Source organism: Pleurodeles waltl, chromosome 3_2 (genome assembly GCF_031143425.1).
Source record: "Pleurodeles waltl isolate 20211129_DDA chromosome 3_2, aPleWal1.hap1.20221129, whole genome shotgun sequence".
Classification (NCBI taxonomy): domain Eukaryota; kingdom Metazoa; phylum Chordata; class Amphibia; order Caudata; family Salamandridae; genus Pleurodeles; species Pleurodeles waltl.
The window spans coordinates 13,503,908-13,522,904 of NC_090441.1; the positions used below are offsets into that span (position 1 = coordinate 13,503,908).

At 44.6% G+C, this 18,997-nt stretch overlaps 1 protein-coding gene across 8 annotated transcripts in view; it reads right to left on the reverse strand.

Moving 5' to 3' along the window:
- Positions 1–5,008, reverse strand: part of SYNRG (synergin gamma) — a 361,082-nt gene extending 356,074 nt beyond the window's left edge. For 3 of the 8 annotated variants that reach the window (XM_069226585.1, XM_069226584.1, XM_069226580.1), the window contains exon 1: positions 4,832–5,007. In XM_069226585.1, coding sequence (XP_069082686.1) covers positions 4,832–4,902 — 71 coding nt within the window. In that variant the 5' untranslated portion in view covers positions 4,903–5,007. Of the gene's footprint in view, positions 1–4,831 lie in introns of all 8 variants that reach the window. The other 5 variants (XM_069226579.1, XM_069226586.1, XM_069226587.1 and 2 more) reach the window with 5 other exon arrangements.
- Between the last annotated feature and the right edge of the window lie 13,989 nt (positions 5,009–18,997).

The window sequence follows — 18,997 nt, forward strand, 5'->3', positions numbered from 1 at the left end:
ATAAGACGTCTGAACACCATCAACACATCTTTCAGACTGCTTCAGATCAGTGTTCGAGATGTGTGGAAGAGAAGGGTACGATCATCCATACATGGAGGACCTAGGTAATTATCCTACATTCTGGAATGAGATGCTGAGAAATATCTAGGGGACACTGGAACTTCCAGTTCTGGCGGACCCAACTAACTATTCTGGGTATAGGCTTTGAGACTATGGGGGGGGGCGCATATCCTCACACAGCTTAACTGATACTACACAAGCTGGGTGTGGCTACAAAACTTATCGCCATCACTTGGAAGGAAAAGGAAACCCCAACAACTGCTTCAATCAGCTATGGCAAGCCTTGGCGATATAGTAATTGACACACAATTTAGCTCAGGCAGAGTGCAAATTCTAAGTTAGATAGATGCCACTACTCCATGGTCTCTCCAGATATTAACAGTTATGCTTCAACCCTCAATGTTTACAAGACCTTCAGCTATTGAAGGGACCTTAGATTCCACATCTTCTCTGGGTGCCCGGCTTCTTTTCTGATCAGGCAGTCAGGAGCACTGAGTTCTAGATTTGGAGTCTTAACACCTCAAGAGCCCTTACTTTGCACCACATATAAGCAACTTACAAACTTTGGATTCAACATAACACTCAGCCCCCGTTAGCCTTAACAAAATGATACTGTCCTACTTCCCGCCTGCATGGGTGGTTTAGAGTTGGGTTACAGTTTGTGTGGAGGAGGACGTGGGGACCAACAGGGTTGTTTATATTACAATGGGTTGTATTGTTTCATGTTCAGATAATTCAGACCTCTTGCTAGACTAATTTGCACATATTTTACTATGTACCTGTCTGATCTGAAAAACGTATAAAGAGCAAAAAGGACCAAATTTACCCTGTTCTGGAAGGCTAGATTCACATTAGGATAACATAAACGAACGTGACATTGCAACCAGTTGAACCAAATAAAGAATATCAAACTATGTAAGTAAATGACTAACAAACTGACAATACAACAGGCAGCCTTAGATGCACAATAACCACTTTAAATGAAATTAAAAGTAAATGAAAAGCAAGTAAATGAAAAGCAAGTGCGTTAACCAGTTTTTAATCAATTCTTCGGTTGAAGCCTATTTTAAGTGTTAGAGATTTGTATCAATAAAAAAGAAACATGTACGTTACGTTTACTTACAATCATATATGGGGAAGAAATTTTTTTTACAAAGTGTCATTAAAAGTCATACAACCAAGCATTGTAAAGTGTAAAAAGCCGTCCTGGTAGTAAAGCAGCATCATGAATTATTCATCTTTTCTGCTGGTTAATTTATCAGTGGCTGGAAAATAAACTCTTCCTAATTAAATTGCTGCTGCAAGAACTGGTAGCAGGTTACATCAAACTATTCAGAAACCCTAACATGAAATGTTCAAGTTAACAAAAAGAGTATTACATTTATCACAGACACAATGTTCACATGTGTCTTGAGATACCCTTCTGCATTCATCAACATGAACACCAATTCTAATTTCAGTGCAGAAATTAAATCAAGTTGCGGAACACCTTCTCTAAAACAGGAGATCATTTTCAGTAAAGGAACCTTGACCTCTAGTAAGTTATTTGTGGAAGATTATAGATCAGCTCCTAATCAGAAATGCCTTTAAATCTAAGTTAATCAGGAAAGTACCGCTGACAGCTGTTCTCCTCCTTCACCAAGAAACCATGTTGTAAGTGGCATTTGTTGTCTTAACACATTATAAGAAGTCAGAAATAATCTTTAAGAACAAAAAAAGCAAATGGGCACTCCACTTCACATTTGACATAGCCGACCATTCTATACTCATTCTCAGGTTGGTAGCCCATAGCAACAATGTCATTGTGTTAATTTGATTAAAATCATGTTATGAACTCAGGCTATCAGTTCCGACCTATGTTATGGCCGACCAAAGTCCTTTATTCTGGGGAGACCTTCACAGATCCTCCCACACCTTTCCCTTATTAAATCTTTGTCTTCCTTAGCGCATCTGCTGCAAAATTCCCACCTTAAAGTATGCATTATGCTTAAGATATCGAGGTTCTACACAACCTAAGGAAACATGTAGAACATTTTCCTGGTTTGCCCTTGACTTGAGAAGACATATTTATAGTTGGAGAAAGTGGTTTTAAGATTAATCTATTTAAAACGGAAATTCTTCAAGCTCAAAGTAACTCACTTTTGTGGAAAACAGACTTTAGCCACAGCCTACATCATGCTCATAACCCAGTGCATATACGTTAGAAATCTAGGAACAGTGATGGACTCCGAGCTCTCGTGACGCAACTGAATCAAAGCACTGCTGAGTAAGATTCAATGAGAGAAAGATGAAAAATAAACAGATGTGGAGCAAGACCCATAAATGACACCAATAAGATTTAGCTACTCTGAGTATTTGTGGCTCATTTCTGGATTCTGCCCCACATCTTCCAATTTTTAGCTTTCTCAGTCTTACTCAGCCACCATTGACTCAATCGCATTATGACGTTGTTAATACAGTATACCTGGGACTACAGAACAAAGGTATTCAGAATTCTGCTTCAAGACCTTTGTTTCACCAAAAGAAATATGACCATAAGGCAGATTAACTACAGTTACACTGGCAACTAGTTTGTAAAAAGATCCTCTTCAAATCATCCTGCATTACGCAAAAAAATTATTAAGTATGACGTCCCAAATTTATGGCACAGAAATTTGTTCAATATGGTCCCAAGTGTAAACTGCAATCTAGCTCCCTACTCCTATTTCAATTCAACAAGCATAAGAGTTTGGAGGCTTAAAACCAAGGGCTCAAATAACGGCACTTGGTGAGATCCATTCAGTTATTAAAAGAGAGTGAATCAGCAGAACAGAACACCCTCGGTCATTAAAACCGAGAATTGTGTTCTAAGGAAGGGCCCATCCATTTGGGTAGGGTATCAACATGTTCTACAGAAGAGCTCATCCATTTAGGTTACACAACTGCTCAGGATAGGGCTAATGTGTAGGGTTGAGGAAGTGGCAGTAAGAAGCCCAACTACAAGTTAAACCGAGTATATGTATCACTGTCAAATCTTTATTCACCCTAATTTAGCAGAGTTCAATATAACACCCTGGTTAAAGCAGGCTTTAGTGTGTTAATACCCAACCTACATGTTTGTGAGCTACGGGGCCACTGGCAAGTTAGGAGAAGGATGTGGACACCCCCACAGAAGGGCAAGTGAGGAGCTTTGTAATGGCTCACATTAATATGTTGCAGTGTAGCATGCACACATACACAGACATCTAAAATTAAATTGTCCTTGTGCACCCTCTTGTATTTGGCAAACGAGAGAAATAAGGGACATGGACACAAAAGGCAATTGGCTGAGGACCACATATCTTTAAAAAGTGGGGAAGCGAAGATTGAAAACCAGGTAATGGTTTCCGCGAGTGTAATGTTATCACGTTCTCTAATTAGCCCACCCAATGCATCCACAGGAACATTAAGTGTTGCGGTTTGGAACCTTTTGAGAAGCCAAAAAATGCTAACTACAGGGGTGAAAGTCCATTTTAAAATGTAAACGACTTCCCTATTAAGGTTCTGGCTTCAATTCGAGAACGGCAACAGTGCAGCTCTCTCCGAATTAAAAGTATTTCTATTGTATATCCTGTTCGGCGTGTTGTTACGTTGTGTCTGGATAGTAAACAAAGATGTATTGCTCCTAGCACAGAAATAAGACAGTAAATAAAATGTTTATGTTATAAACCAGCAGCTGATGTTTTACAGAGTTGCTATTAAAGAAGCAAAATGCTTCCACATGTGTTCAATATTGCTTTTCCCCACGGCCCTCTGACATTCCCAGTAGAAAACAGGAACACCTTCATTAATAAAGTACACTTCCTGAAGCAAACACTGAAAAATCCCAAATTGCGTTTTCACAATATATATATATATGGCGTTCTGATTTTATTTAAGGGAAATTAATAATCACTTAATACAATCCCACTGCTAAGCACGCACTAGAAGTCGAGATCTGACTACTGGGATGTAAAGCCTGTTGTGACAATCTTTAACTATTCACTGTTTATGCGAAGTGCTACACAAGGGCAGATACTTTGCAGCATGGGTCCCGTCATCTTGGTATTAGCACAAATAAAACATGACATCTTATTTTTGAAGGCAGTGGTCAGTCATCACCCAAAGTCCATCGCATACAGTATATTCAGCCACAGGTCCCCCAAGTCTCAGATACACTAAGTCAACAAACCTCATCCACCACAGCTCTTCTTTCCATCTGCGAACCTCCCGACATCTCTGGGTGATGCCTCCCCCTGCTACTCAAAGTTTAGATCACAGCCATGCAATTTTAACAGAGCCTGCATCCCCTACAACTTAAAAGCGCCGTCAACTTGGATGAAGCACACCTAAAAGCCCGCCTCTCTCACCACATAGAGTGCCCCGTGCACACCCAAGGACCCACAGCAAAGACCTCGAGTCTTATGCACCCCGTGTAAGAATAAAGCGGGAGTCAGAATTAGCACAGTCAAACTAAAAGTAAGGTGCTGACACTCCGGAAGCGCACAGAGGGCGTCTGTCGTGTCACAGACATATAGAAGGCTTGGGACCCATGACAGAGTGGGAGATGCGGCAGGCACTCTGGCCTAGGGCAGTTCCCTGGTGATAATAAGTGCAGCAGACGGACGGGGAGATCTGTCCGGCACCTCACTGTGACTGCTGGCCGGGCCTGTAGCGGTGTCAGTCGGAGGGCAAGTGGGCAGCTCCCAACACCTGTCAACGCTCGTGGTACCTGCCGAGGATGCCTGGTCGCTGCCCTTGTAAACAAACGTACCTCTGGCACGCCCTGCCTTCCGTGCGCTGGCGAGCTCCCGACTCCTGCCTGTTCCTCTCAGTAAAAGACATCCGCAGCTAAGACAGCTGGAAGACCCATGAGAAAAGAGACCGCTGGCAGTGACTATACTTCCGCCGAGAGCCACCCGGGCTGTACCACGCGTCACAACACGTCGCTTCCGGTGGCCAGCTCCAGCACGCCTTCTTCTTGCTTTGTATAATGAGACTCTGGAGAGCAGTCTTTCTAATCTGAGAGCCACCCGGGCTGTACCTGGCATCACGGCCCGTGGGCGTCGTGGTCTACCTGCCGAAGGTTGCGCCTCTGCTTCAGAGAGGTTATCATGTTGGGTCGTGAGCGGTAGTAAGCTTTTCCTTAACACTATTCTGTGCCCCGCGTCTCAAGCTGCGGAGCACATAGCAGCAGTAAAGTTGTAGAGTTACAAGGTACAAAGCTGCCCTTCAGCAGCTACTTTCAACGCCTCGTAAGGGCCAGTAAACGATATGTAAATACAAAAAAAGAGTTCCCTGGGTGGCACCGGGCAGCCCTTCGACTGCCCTTGGGTGGTGTTTGGCTGCCTCCTCAGCAGTCACTGCTTTGTAGGTGGTGGACTGCGCTGCCCAACAGTTTGCAGAGGAGATAGGTTGCGGGGACTGCTGTCTCTCAGCACTCACGGCTGTGAGGAGGCTACCCCATGAATGGAAAAAAGATAATCCCCATAAGTAGAAACGAGTTGTTTATTTCACGTGATAAGAACAAGTTGCAGTCTCCAAGACCCCGTCCGCCGCTCACAGCAGCTGATATAAAATGAATCTTTTCTCACACGTTATGACATTCCATAGGAGAACACTATAATATATATATATATATAAATATAGAAAGTAACACATTCCGCTTCTGATGGACATTGCAAATAACACTAGAATTGACGAACAAACAAATTCTAGAACAAAAGGATATAGAAAAATAACTGATAACATTCAGTGATAAATCAGTGAAAAATCAGACATCATTTACCTGTCTTAACTCCGCATGATCTTCCATCCATGCCAGATGCTTCCTTCTCCTCTTTGCGTGCTCCTCGTTCTCCTTTGCATCCTCAATTCTCCTATGCGGAGATATTCCCCAGGCTTAAAAGAAAATCTGACTTGGAATCAGAAAAAAATTAGAGTCACTATCACTCACCATTTCCTGAGGAATAAAACATTTTCTAGCTGTTGTGTCAAGAAATTTGAATACTATTAAGGACACAGAGGCAATGATTATGCTTGTCTCTATGTACTGAGAGATAGAAAGCAGCCAATCAAAACTTTTAATCACAAAAAAGTACTTTTCACAGTATCCCAGCCTCCGAGGTTATTCACGCTCATTTATTGTCCGATCCTGAGAACAAAAAAATATGCTAATAATACTGAACTTGACAAGAAATCAAACCGGTGGGCATATAAAACAATAGCATAACAACATAATACATATTTGTTGACATCATGTATTTACATAATAGTATGCATACATAAAATAACCACACAGGTGGGATAATCCTCACCTCCTTGTCCTTAATAGAATTGAAAATTCTTTTCGCAACAGCTACATTTGTTAGTTCTACATCAGGACCGGAGGCTTCGGATTATGATACTTTAAAGCTGATCCACCGCCGCAGAAGTCACATCAACAATAGGTTTATGGTAGAACACCTTAAAATTGGAGTCCAAAGACCAGTCTGTCGCAGCCATTATGTCCTCAAGACGAGAACCTGCAGAAAAGGCTTTAGATGCCATTGCCCCACAATCAGAATGTGCACCAAACTTAGAAATGTCTATCCCAGCCTCCCATAGCAACCATCTGATCCATCTAGCCAGGGTGGCCGCAGATACCAGTTCAAATGGCTCTGTAAGGAAATGAGTAATTGTCCCTGGGCATCTCTATGAATCTCACAAGTAAAATCCTCATAATCTTTCAAACACTGCCACACATAACTTCTGATTATGGGGAAAGGCTGAGTAGGAAATGAAGCAAGATGCAGTTTTTGTACATCTAGAAATGGTGATCGAAACTCCTGAAGAAGTAAATATACTACCCGTAAAATCCGTTGCATGTACATCAGAAACACGTCTGCAGGATATCAGACACAAAAGAAGGGTGAGCTTTACCGACAATTGTTTGTGCAACAGATCTTCATTAAAAGGCCATGTCTGCAAAAATGCAACACAACATCTACATCCCATAAAGCAGTATACTTGGGTTGTGGGAGTATGACCTTCCTGATACCTCTAAGGAGTTTACAGACCAGAGGATATTCACCCAATGGCTGCTCTCCAGATGTGGATGACCCACAGATATCGCTGACCTAAAATTATAAATGGTCCTGTATGCCAAACGTTGTGATGCCAGTTCGGAAAGAAAATTGACTACCATATTGATGCCTCCCCCCAAGAGATCAACACGTCGCTCTACACACCAACAAACCCATCTCCTCCAGGAAGACTCGGATCATTTATGTGTGAAAGGAGCCCAGGATTGTGACAAGAAAAAAATTGCGTCCTCCGAAATTCCTGGCACTTGCCATGGTCGCCAGGAATTTTCCATGCCGTGAGGGATAAGTTCCTCACTATTATCAATGGGTGAGGAAGATCCGACAGATCCAAAAGTAGAGATGAGTAAGACAGGATCTGAACTGGTGGGGCACATGACCGTGACATCACCATCGGAAACCATGACTGAGCCTTCCAAAGAGGGGTCACCAAGATAACGTCCGCTACCTGTCTCCTCACCTGAGAGAGTACTCTCTGAATCATGGCGAACGGGGAAAAGGCATAAAAAAGACTCAGCAGCCAGGTTTGAAGAAAAGCATCTGATCCCGCCGTTAGGAGATCCAACTCCTACTGTAAAATATTAGAACTTGAGTATTCAGACATGACGCAAAAAGATCGATCACGCACCGACCCCACCTCTGTTCCAGATTGTGGAACAACTGAGGATTGAGTTTCCAATCACAGCCATCCCTCAGGAAATGAGAGTTTCAATCTGCTACTATATTGGAACATCCCAAAATGTACTCCGCCGTCACATATATGTGATGCCGGAGATAAAAGTTTCAAAACTCCTTGGCAATCTCTGCTAGGACTCACAACCTGGTCCCTCCTAGGTGGTTGATGTATAGGACTGCTGAGATGTTGTCCATGCACAGCAGAATGCAACAGCTCTCCTTGCGAGGAGAGAGAGATAGAATCGCAAAAGCTCCTGCCATGAGCTCCAGACAATTAACATGGAGACCGAGCTCCTCTGAGGACTGTCGACTCCCTGTCTTCACTGATCTGCCACAAGCTCCCAGACCCACAGACTGGTGTCCGATTCTATCACTAATTCCAGAAAGGACGCAAAGAGGGCCTTGCAGTTCCATGCTTCCATATGGTCCAACCACCAGGTTATTTCTGACTTGGCCTTGTTTGCAAAAGAATTTGTTCAGAGTAGGGCATCCTTTGCAAAGATGCAAGATCTTCAAACGCTGCAGGGCTCGATAATGTAGAGGATCCAAAATAATTGCCTGGATCGAGGGCGCTAACAGCCCTATCAGGCGAGCAAGGGTCTTCAATGATATAGTCGGAGAGGCAAGGGCTTTCCTCAACTCCTTCTGGATCAAATTCCATTTCGTAAGAGGCAATTTCAGTTAAGCTTTGATCAAATCTACCTGGAAGCCTAAGAATTCTATGGATTGAGATGGAATCATGCTTGACTTGTCTAAATTGATCAGAAATCCCAGATCCTGTAGGATCTGGATTGTCTAGGACAGATGCATCTGGACCAACTCCTCGCTTTGAGCCATGATCAGAATATCGTCGACGTAGATGATGATGCGTACACCCCTCTGCCTGAGGAATTGCACCGCTGGCCTTAAGAGTTTGAAAAAAACACCAAGAGGCCGACAAAAGACCAAATTGGAGGACAATAAATTCAAACCATTGGTCTCACCAAAGAAATTGTAGAAACCAATGGTGAGGGGTGTAAATGGGAACAGTTAAATAAGCGTCTTTTAGATCTAAGCGCACTAGCCAATCACCCACTTGCAAGCGATCTCTTTAAAGATGAATACCCTCCCTCTTGAAATGGGGGTAGACTATCCAAGAATTGAATGACTTCAGATTGAGGACCAAGGCGGGATATCCCGTCTGACAAAACCTACTGGGTATGGATTTGTCCTGACAAATGCTTGCTTGCAAAGAAGTGAGGCAATTTCGTCGTCTATAAAACTGCTCTTCGTTTGGGAAAAATGAATGGGGCAAAGAGGGACTATCTGCTGCGGGGAGGAGTAAAATTCCAGTCTGTAACCTTGAACTGTCTGTAAACATGGATCCTAACTAATTAATTCCCAGGCTGAAAGGTGCCACTGTATCCTCCCTGTAGAACCACTTCTGAAAAGGGAATGATTCTCACCTGATGAAGCGGTGTCCGCTGCGTTGAAACCACCTCGGTTACCGCCTCTGTAGGCGTGCCCACGACCTCTCCGGCCTGGCTTGGGTAAAATCCAGACGTGGCCCTATAAGAACCTCGACCCAATTGAAGGTATTCTCCAGAGGCCTGATAAAACCCACGCCTGGCGCTCGGCCTTAATAGCGTCCGGCCCTGGTAAAAAGACCCCCACTGAACATCTTCTTCATGGATGTCTGGCCTTGTCCAATGCAGAGGAAGTGGTAGCATACTTCCACAGATCCTTAGCAAATTTGTCTCTGAAAAGAAGACCATTTGCTAGAGAGTCTCACTCTGTTGGGGCCAATTCTGCCAATTTCGGTCAATGCGCATCAGAAAGGATTTCCCCGCTCAGTGGACATAGCACAATTGGCATTGCCTAACATACAAATAGCCCTTTGTGCCATTCTAGACCCATCCCAGGGTCCAATTGGGAGTTTGAATCTTTCGCTTGTACAGCTAATTCTAGGATTTTAGTAATACAAGCAGAAATGTCGAGAACCTTGTCCTGACATCCTCTCCACGCTCTGCCTAGGCCCTTTTTTAGATCCTTTGCAAATTCTTAAAGAAATGTCGCCATATTGGGGTCTAATTCCGGTGTGTCAGCCACTTTGCCCAAGAGAGATGAACGGGGACATTCTGACCGCCAAGTGTTGCGCAAGTCTTTGTCAACGCCTTTTCTCAACTTGTCCTGCACAGAATGTGCCACTTCCATGCACGGTATCCATTCGGAAGAACCGGGGTGCACAATATTTTCAGGGTCAAAAAACAGGTTCCACTGAACCCGAGCTTCCTCAGTTACGTGGTCGGTTTTTCATTTGCGTTTGGCTGCCGGATTGGGCTCATCATGCGATTGATCAGAATCTGAAGAATGATAAGAGGTCGATTGGAGTGCCTCCGTTGCATGCGTTGAAGGGACAGAAAAGGACCCAGAGAAATCTAGGGAGCGAAGGTTCCGTCCGTGTGGTCTTTTCGATGCTGCCATATGCAAAAGGATTTCAGCTGAGGAGAAATGACCCATAGAGGCTCTCTGGTCAATGCCCAGTTCAGATGTCTGGCCATCCCTGGCCGCAGTCTCAGGAACTCATAAGGGGTTGCGTAGACCGTTTAAGGACTTTAATAAGAGCCTGGTTAACAGAGTACTGGTCATGGTTCCACAGGGCCCATGACAAGTACTCTCTCCTCCATTTGGTGCTCAAAGGGCACACCTGACACTTTTTGATAGTAATCATCCTCTTTGGTGTAGTACGCTATGGCCAACTTAGCAAGAGGGATCGAGGAGTTCAGAGGGGGGAAATCACCCCAGCAGGTTAATGTGAAATTGCATTAAAAAAAGTATTGGAGAATTGGAGACAAAATGTCTGTCAGTCTAGTTTTATGAGTGGATGGAGCACCTGCGGAAATTCCCTCGGGCAGTACCCTACAACATTTTTGCACCCGTCGGGCCTTCCAGGGGATGCCACGTGAAGGAAAAGAGTCAGCGCTGCACAGAAGCAACAGAAGTGGCAAAAATGGGCCTGCGCGCATGCGTGACTAATGAAATAGAAAGAGGACACATTCGCTGAGTACCCGGTGCTCACTCGCCAGCTCTTAAACGGGTGCCAAGCTATTACTTTCAGGGCTGAGCCCTGATCGTTTAAGCCCCCGTTGGGCGTTCTGAGTGAGTGTGTGTGAATTTAACAGGGGGCGTGGGGCCAGCCGTAGTAGTTCACCTGCGATTGGTTCCGCACGCACATGTATCGTCAAGGCAGAAAGAGGATAAAGTCCTCCACAGGCGAGGCACATTAAGCAATCCCCGCTGCCGCCCCACAGCTGACCAATAACACGGGGTATTCAAAGAAACCCCTAAGGGCTTAACCCTATGAAACTAATTAATAGTCAATACAAGCACAAACAACTAAGAGTATGGGAAAACTACTTAGCTTAACTACTTAGCTCTGGCTGCAAGCAGCAAAAAAAGAGGAAGGACTGTGCTTTCAGAGCCATATATACAGGGAGCATACCTATGATTGGACAGTGTATGGACTACTGGGGATATTGGAAAAAGTAGTTTTTTTGTGATTAAAAGTTTTGATTGGCTTCTGTTTATTTCTCAGTAAAGAAAGAGAAGCATAATCCGAAACCTCCAGTCCTGACATAGAATTTTCTACCTCATTTAGATGATCTCTAGAAAAGATCTTGTGTATTCTCCATTCTTACACCATCTTTACCTCTAGCCATTTTGAAAAATTGTTCACCATGACAATAGAAAACTTACCCCTCACATCTCCTTGCCCATAAAGTCCAAAAATATCGAAATCTAAGTTCTTCCAAAGCCCTGGGTATTTACCTGGCACAATAGGTGACACCCTCACCACCAAAGAGTTAGCGATGTGCTTAAAATAATGCAATTACTCATGTTTCTTTCCAGGTGACAATGTATGTTAAGCGACTAGAAGTCAACATGAGCCTTCATGTGGACATGCCATCACAACCCATGTGAAGCAATTACATTACCCAAGAGGGTAATGAGACAGGACTAACTAATCTATTTCTTGTAAACACCTCTCTCAATAACCACAATTCTGGCCAAATTTGTTTAAACTTCTTCACCATATCTTCTTTCTCCAAATCCTTATTCCAACCTCTTGAGATATTTTTCTTAATACACATCAACTCTTCATCACTTTCAACACTACTTCCATTCTTCCTTTGAAATAACTCACTTGTATACTGCTTCGATGTTGGTTACTAGAAAGCCATCTTCAATTGGGGTCTGGACAGACAATCAGGTGGTATGTTTCGAACACCTGGTAAGTATATCACTTCAAACAAATAAACAACTTATAAATCCACTTGGCTACATGGGGAGTTGCTGTCCCTTTGTTGATAAAATACCCATAAAAGGCTTGTGGTCAGTGTGTAGTTCAAACAATAGTCACACACAAGTAGCTATGGAAATGCCACCAACAAGCAAGAGTTTCTTTCTCAAGGACAGAATACCTTTATTTGGCTTCTTTCAAAGTATGCAAGGAAAATGCTATTATCCTCGCCATTCTGGTCCATCTGCATTAGAACAGCTCACAATCAATAGGAACTACCATCTGTTGACACTATTGTCCTGTGTTGGAGATGAAAATGTTTTAATATGGATGCCAGAACCTCGTTCAGAGGGCTGCAGGGCAACCAGGACCTGCTGGGCACAACTGTGGGTATCAAGGCGTTTTATTCCTGATGTCCCAGGGTCCGACCTGCTATGGGGACTAAGCAATTAGGCCAAGTAACCTCTCAGCACTTGGCTCTCAGTGATAGCGTGGGTCGAGCAGTCCAAAGTTCTCGTGGGGAGGTAGAAAGAAAAAGGTGAACACAGGCTCACAACTCAATGTACATTGAGCATCAGCAATAAGTGATTGTCCAGTCAAATACTGTCTTTTATGACAAAATACACACAGCCCCCTGAACCCCACTTCCCTCTCACGAGTAGTTGTAGTTATACACCATTCACTATAGGTGATATTCAGGTTTGGCCCCACTAGCAGTCAGAGTCTTAGTCCTACTCTGATTCTTTTAGAAATATTGAAAGGGTTCCAGCACCGAAACAGCAGATAAGTTCCCCCAAGGCCCTCTGGCCCGTCAATCAGTCTTACCCACGCAAGATGGGATTGCACGACCATGGTCTCCAAGAGAGTTTCACAGTCCTACTCCGACTCGTTTAGAAAAGTTGAAAGTGTTCCAGCACTGATGCACTATCTGGCAGTTAAGATCCCTGAGGGCCTCCAGCCTGTCAATCAGTCTTACCTGCATGAGCTGTGATTGCAGGACCAGAGTCTCCAAGAGAGTATCACTCGTGGGTGCAGAGGCTTTTCAGCGGCTGCCTTCTGTAAGTGACACTCTTGGTTCTGTAGAGGCAGTGGCTGGGTGTCCTCAGCGCGTCCTCCGGTGAGACAGTAAGTTCTGCTGGTCCTTCCCAAAGGTGGGGTGGATGAGGTTGCTCTAGTTCCGATCTCCGGTAGGAGCCCTACAGGTCACCAGGGTGCCTTTTACTCATGATGATGCCTTGAACTGGGCAACAGTCCTTCTTCTTTCCAGTGGCCCCACATGGCATACAGGAATACTAGCCTTACTCCGCACATGGGTGACAGCCCAATTGTCACAGCAGTACACTTCGTGGTGGCTCCACGTGACATATGGAGTCGCTGACTTCACTCAGTGTATGGGTTACGGCAGTGATTCTGACCACAGCTAACTACACGGTTGCTCACTTTGCTATACGGGGCCACCGCTTGAATTTGCCCATGGGCAGTGGCATAATTGGTGCAACAGCTGTGGCCTCACAACTTGCTACAAGTGTCCCCTTGATAGGATCCCTCATTAGTCTTCTCTTCCTCCAGTGCTACTCTAACTTACAGGGCTAGAAGGCAGGCACTGGTGCTCCAGGCTCCAGGGGCATGTTTTCTTGGTTGTCCGTGGGTGATGTCCCCTAACCCTTTTGGGAGACATGCAGGCCTTTTCCTCCAGCTGTGGTCACAGGCCCTGCAGAGCATCTCCTCCTTGCAGAGCCTGACTTGCAGCTTCACAGTTTTGGAGGCCTCAAGCTCCCCTTCTTCTCGTCCATTTCCAGGCACCAAATGTGATTTAGGAGGGGGTCTGCTTCCTTTTGAAGTGCCCTTTCCTTTACACTCTGCTTCTTCCAGAGAGCAGTCTGTCAAAGCAGGAGCGACTCCAAATCTGATAGTGCTACAACACAGGCCATAATAGTGGCTAGAGATTCATGCCTGGATGTCAGCCTTAGTGATATGTGTTCCCATGGCACTAACCCTACCCTTTATGATTCGCTCATTAGCCTCACCTCCTTCCTGAGATGTGTCCTTTCCGATGACCTCTTCCTGAATCAAAGAACACCCTTTGAAGTGTACTGGAGAGCCTGAATCTCCGTCCACCAGTTTGTCCCCATCAAGCTCACAAGAATGCAGCAATCCACACATCTGTCTGGAGGGATTATTCTACTTCTTCATGCTCCTCCAGTTAGCCCTAGTTCTCCCAAAATGGAACCCATATCCTTCCATGTATTGTACCATTCACAGGCAAACATATACCCTACACAAATGCACTGCTGCACAGCACTACATACTAACTTTATGTAAACCATGGGTAAGTTAAGCTCACTGTCACTGTGCTTTACATGAGTGAATCTGTAAGCTCTCACTCCCATGACACAGGTAAAAGGCCTATTTACTTCCACTAATCACTACATAGTATGCTGCCACTATCACGCTTGTGCTACTTAACTCATGGCATAGGCAGTAGCCTTTCATCATTATGAGGGTAGCACTTTGGGTACCCCTTCCAGTCCAACAAGATTACAGTCCGTGAGACAGGTTTATGTCGCACATGCATGATCCCTGTTAGCCATGACCACAAAAAGCAGCACCAGGGATCCAGAAATCTTTGCAGCTGGAGCACTCAGGGTAGGGGTACACGTCATCACCATGTGAAGGACTTTTCTATCCGAAGAGACATCCCCCACAGATCAGACCACCCAGAACCAACTCCTGAACTGGAGAGGTCAAGTGGTCAGTTTGAATAACCCATACCCTCTACATTGGCACCCAAACCTGTATCATTGGTACCAGGGAGCATCTCCTCAGGCTTAAGGTATTTTCTCTCAACAATACGGCAGAAGGCTCCAGGGCAGGCGCCTTTCTCCCATTGATACTAACTTCCTGCACAAACCTCATTGTTTGAGTTTGAATGTGCTTAAGAGCCTCTAGATCTGAACCCCAGATCTCCATAGCTACTAGGCTGAGCACAAACGGTCCCTCTCGGGTCCCTTCATCTGCGTGTAACATGCTGGCTATCATGGGTGCTGCTGGGTCTGGATTTTTCGTTTGACAATTCCTCTTGAAGTGACCCACCTGATGGCATTTGTAGCAAGTCACCCCCTTGGACTTGGAAGAACTTCCCTGTCCTCCTTTTCATGATGCTTCTTCCAGGACACACTATTACCCTTCACATTTTGCCTGGCCCCTCCTCAAGTCCTAAGGGAATTACCCTCGCCCCTACCCTCCACTCTACTCCTATAGTCAAACCTGCACCCCCCGTCTGGTCAAAACTTGCCATAATAACCCATCATGTTCCAGCTTATCTTTGCCTCTAACCAGAATATCATCCTGAAACAAATGTACTTGTTTGTCCCCTGAGAGTAATTTCATCACCACTCTCTGGAAAACTGCTGCAGCAGACGCCAATCCAAACAACATTCTTTAGTATCTATGTGCTCCATATGGAATCAGAAAATATGTTAAAAGCCTAGGATCATGATGAAGTACGATCCAAAAATACCTTTCCTTGGACCAGGTAACTTTGTAACTTTTAGTTAACATTCAGCAGGGTGTGTCTGTCTATCCAAATGCAACTATTCAAATCTCGCAAATCAATGCGCCTGCTTGACTTCTGTTAGACTTCGGACTCAACCAATCAGAAGCTTCTATAGATTCTATTACTTTTTCTTCATATAGCCTTTGCCATTCTATTTTCAATGCATCCACCAAGGACAAAGGCAGTCCTCTTACCTTGTGAAATTTAGGCACAGCTCCTTGCTTCAAGACTATGCAATGGGGAAATTCCTTCAACTTACCCAAACTAGCATAACATATTTCTGGAAATTCTCTTTTCCATTTCCAATTTGGGTTACTTAACATTGATAATTTTCTTGAATTTGCATATTAGTATTGTGATTTATTAATTGGTCCCTCACAATTTCATCCTATTGATCTTTAAAGTTGCAAGTTGCTGCAAGAATTTTTAAGCAGGCTAAATATTGATCCATTCTCTTCTCAGAGAGTTGCACTCTAGGAAAAAATATATTCCCACAAAAATCTCTTGCAGTGTTCTGAGAGGGCACTCATAGTTATCACCCTCTTGTAGCTCTACATCATTGTTTTCAGTTCCACTTGGAATTGGTCTTTTTTTTTAGATACTTCCCACCCTCCACACTCAAATTATGCTTTAAACAAGCGAATTGTCTTTTGTGGAAATGCACATCTCATCCTATTGCCTCTAAATATGTCAGAAGTGCTTCCCTCCAAACTCCCACATCTCTGCTAGCTCTCCAGCATGTTGAAGAAACATTAGAGGAAGAGTAATAGAGTCCATTCTGTAAGCAATAAAATATAGCATTGAGTTCCCAAATAATAACACTTAAATTCAAATGAGTACAATAACACAACAAATTAAAATACATGAAGTACCAATTGTAGTCATACGTGGAACTCCTCCTCCAGTTTCCACATAAAAGTGTTGTTTATAGTCTGTTTTCCAACAAAGGTGCTTCGATATAAATGCTTTCTAAGAATCTGTTTAGTTCTGTTTCTATTTTGATGATTCACAGTCAGTAACTCGAAGGCAGTTCTGTACACACTAAAACCTCTTTACGCTTCCTGCATTTAGAAGTAGTATGTGTTACAATCACCTTCCATTGCTTTCATAATAAGCCACTTCCCCCACTCCATGGGGTAAAATTGTGAGTTTCACAGTGCTACTGTACACAGCGCTGAAGTGAAACAGCATGGTGCACGTGGAGGATTAGTCAAGTCGGGGTTTGCTTTGGAAAACTCTGCGCGTAATCGGTTGCCCGCATTCCCTATTTACTTCGGAAGAAACTGAAGATTTATTGCTTATTTCCAATAATTGTAATTTTCTGTACTTCTTACAATTCCTACTGCACATGCCAAATTGAATACTTTTGGTTTTGTCGTTTTCACTGTCCCTTATTGGTTTTTAACCATCACCTTTATGACGGGTAACTCTAGCATGGGGTCCTGAGTTGCAATGTCGATCATCGCCAATGGAAAAAAGATAATTCCCTTTTATAGAAACAAATTGTACATTTCATGTAATAAGAACACGTTTCATCATGCAGTACCCAACATCAGCTCACAGCAAGCGACATTAAAGCTTTCTCACATTCCTTAAGTCACTCCATAGGAGAACACAATTTAAAGGGATACAAGACTTATCCGACTACCCTCTCTTTGCTTTCTGGAGGTGGGGCTTAGGTAAACTTCACCACCCAATGTTTCTTGGGGCAAGGCTGCCCGCTTAGACGCACTAATCCATGTCGGGAGTTGTAAGCCTCAGCACCCACTGCTTCTCAGGGTTTGGTAGAGGTGGGTATGCCACTGAAAGCTCAAGCCCGATGCTGGGCCTTGGTTCAGCCCGAGGGCGTCATGGAACATTGAGCCTAAAATGACCCAAGGAGTTTTAGGAGACGATGAGGCCTAGACGCTACTGTAGGAAAGTACCATCTTGCCTGGCATGTTACCCCCATTTTCACTGTATGTATGTTTGTTTTAGCCCTTGTGTCACTGGGATATTTGCCCTGTATGTGTTCCCTGTGATGCCTAACTGTATCACTGAGGCTCTGCTAACCAGAACCTCAGTGTTTATGCTCCCTCTGCTTTCTAAATTTGTCACTGCAGGCTAGTGACTACATTTACCAATACTCATTGGCACACTGGTACACCCATATAATTCCCCTGTATATGGTACCTAGGTACCCAGGGTATTGGGGTTCCAGGAGATCCCTATGGGCTGCAGCATTTCTTTTGCCATCCATAGGGAGCTCAGACAATTCTTACACAGGCCTGCCACTGCAGCCTGAGTGAAATAACGTCCACGTTATTTCACAGCCATTTTTCACTGCACATAAGTAACTTATAAGTCACCTATATGTCTAACCCTCACTTGGTGAAGGTTGGGTGCCAAGTTACTTAGTGTGTGGGCACCCTGGCACTAGCCAAGGTGCCCCCACATCTTTCAGGGCAAATTCCTCGGACTTTGTGAGTGTGGGGACACCATTACACGTGTGCACTATAAATAGGTCACTACCTATGTATAGCGTCACAATGGTAACTCTGAACATGGCCATGTAACATGTCTAAGATCATGGAATTGTCCCCCCAATACCATTCTGGTATTGGGGGGACAATTCCATGATCCCCCGGGTCTCTAGCACAGAACCCGGGTACTGCCAAACTGCCTTTCCGGGGTTTCCACTGCAGCTGCTGCTGCTGCCAACCCCTCAGTCAGGATTCTGCCCTCCTGGGGTCTGGGCAGCCCCGGCCGAGGAAGGCAGAACAAAGGATTTCCTCTGAGAGAGGGTGTTACACCCTCTCCCTTTGGAAATAGGTGTGAAGGGCTGGGAAGGAGTAGCCTCCCCCAGCCTCTGGAAATGCTTTGATCGGCACAGATGGTGCCCATCTCTGCATAAGCCAGTCTACACCGGTTCAGGGATCCCCCAGCCCTGCTCTGGCACGAAACTGGACAAAGGAAAGGGGAGTGACCACTCCCCTGACCAGTACCTCCCAGGGGAGGTGCCCAGAGCTCCTCCAGTGTGTCCCAGACCTCTGCCATCTTGGAAACAGAGGTGTTGGGGGCACACTGGACTGCTCTGAGTGGCCAGTGCCAGCAGGTGACGTCAGAGACCCCCTCTGATAGGCTCTTACCTCTCTTGGTAACCAATCCTCCTTTCTTGGTAGCCAAACCTCCTTTTCTGGCTATTTAGGATCTTTTCTCTGGGGTATTCTTCAGATAACGAATGCAAGAGCTCACCAGAGTTCCTCTGCACTTCCCTCTTCGACTTCTGCCAAGGATCGACCGCTGACTGCTCCATGACACCTGCAAAACCAGAAACAAAGTAGCAAGACAACTACCAGCAACATTGTT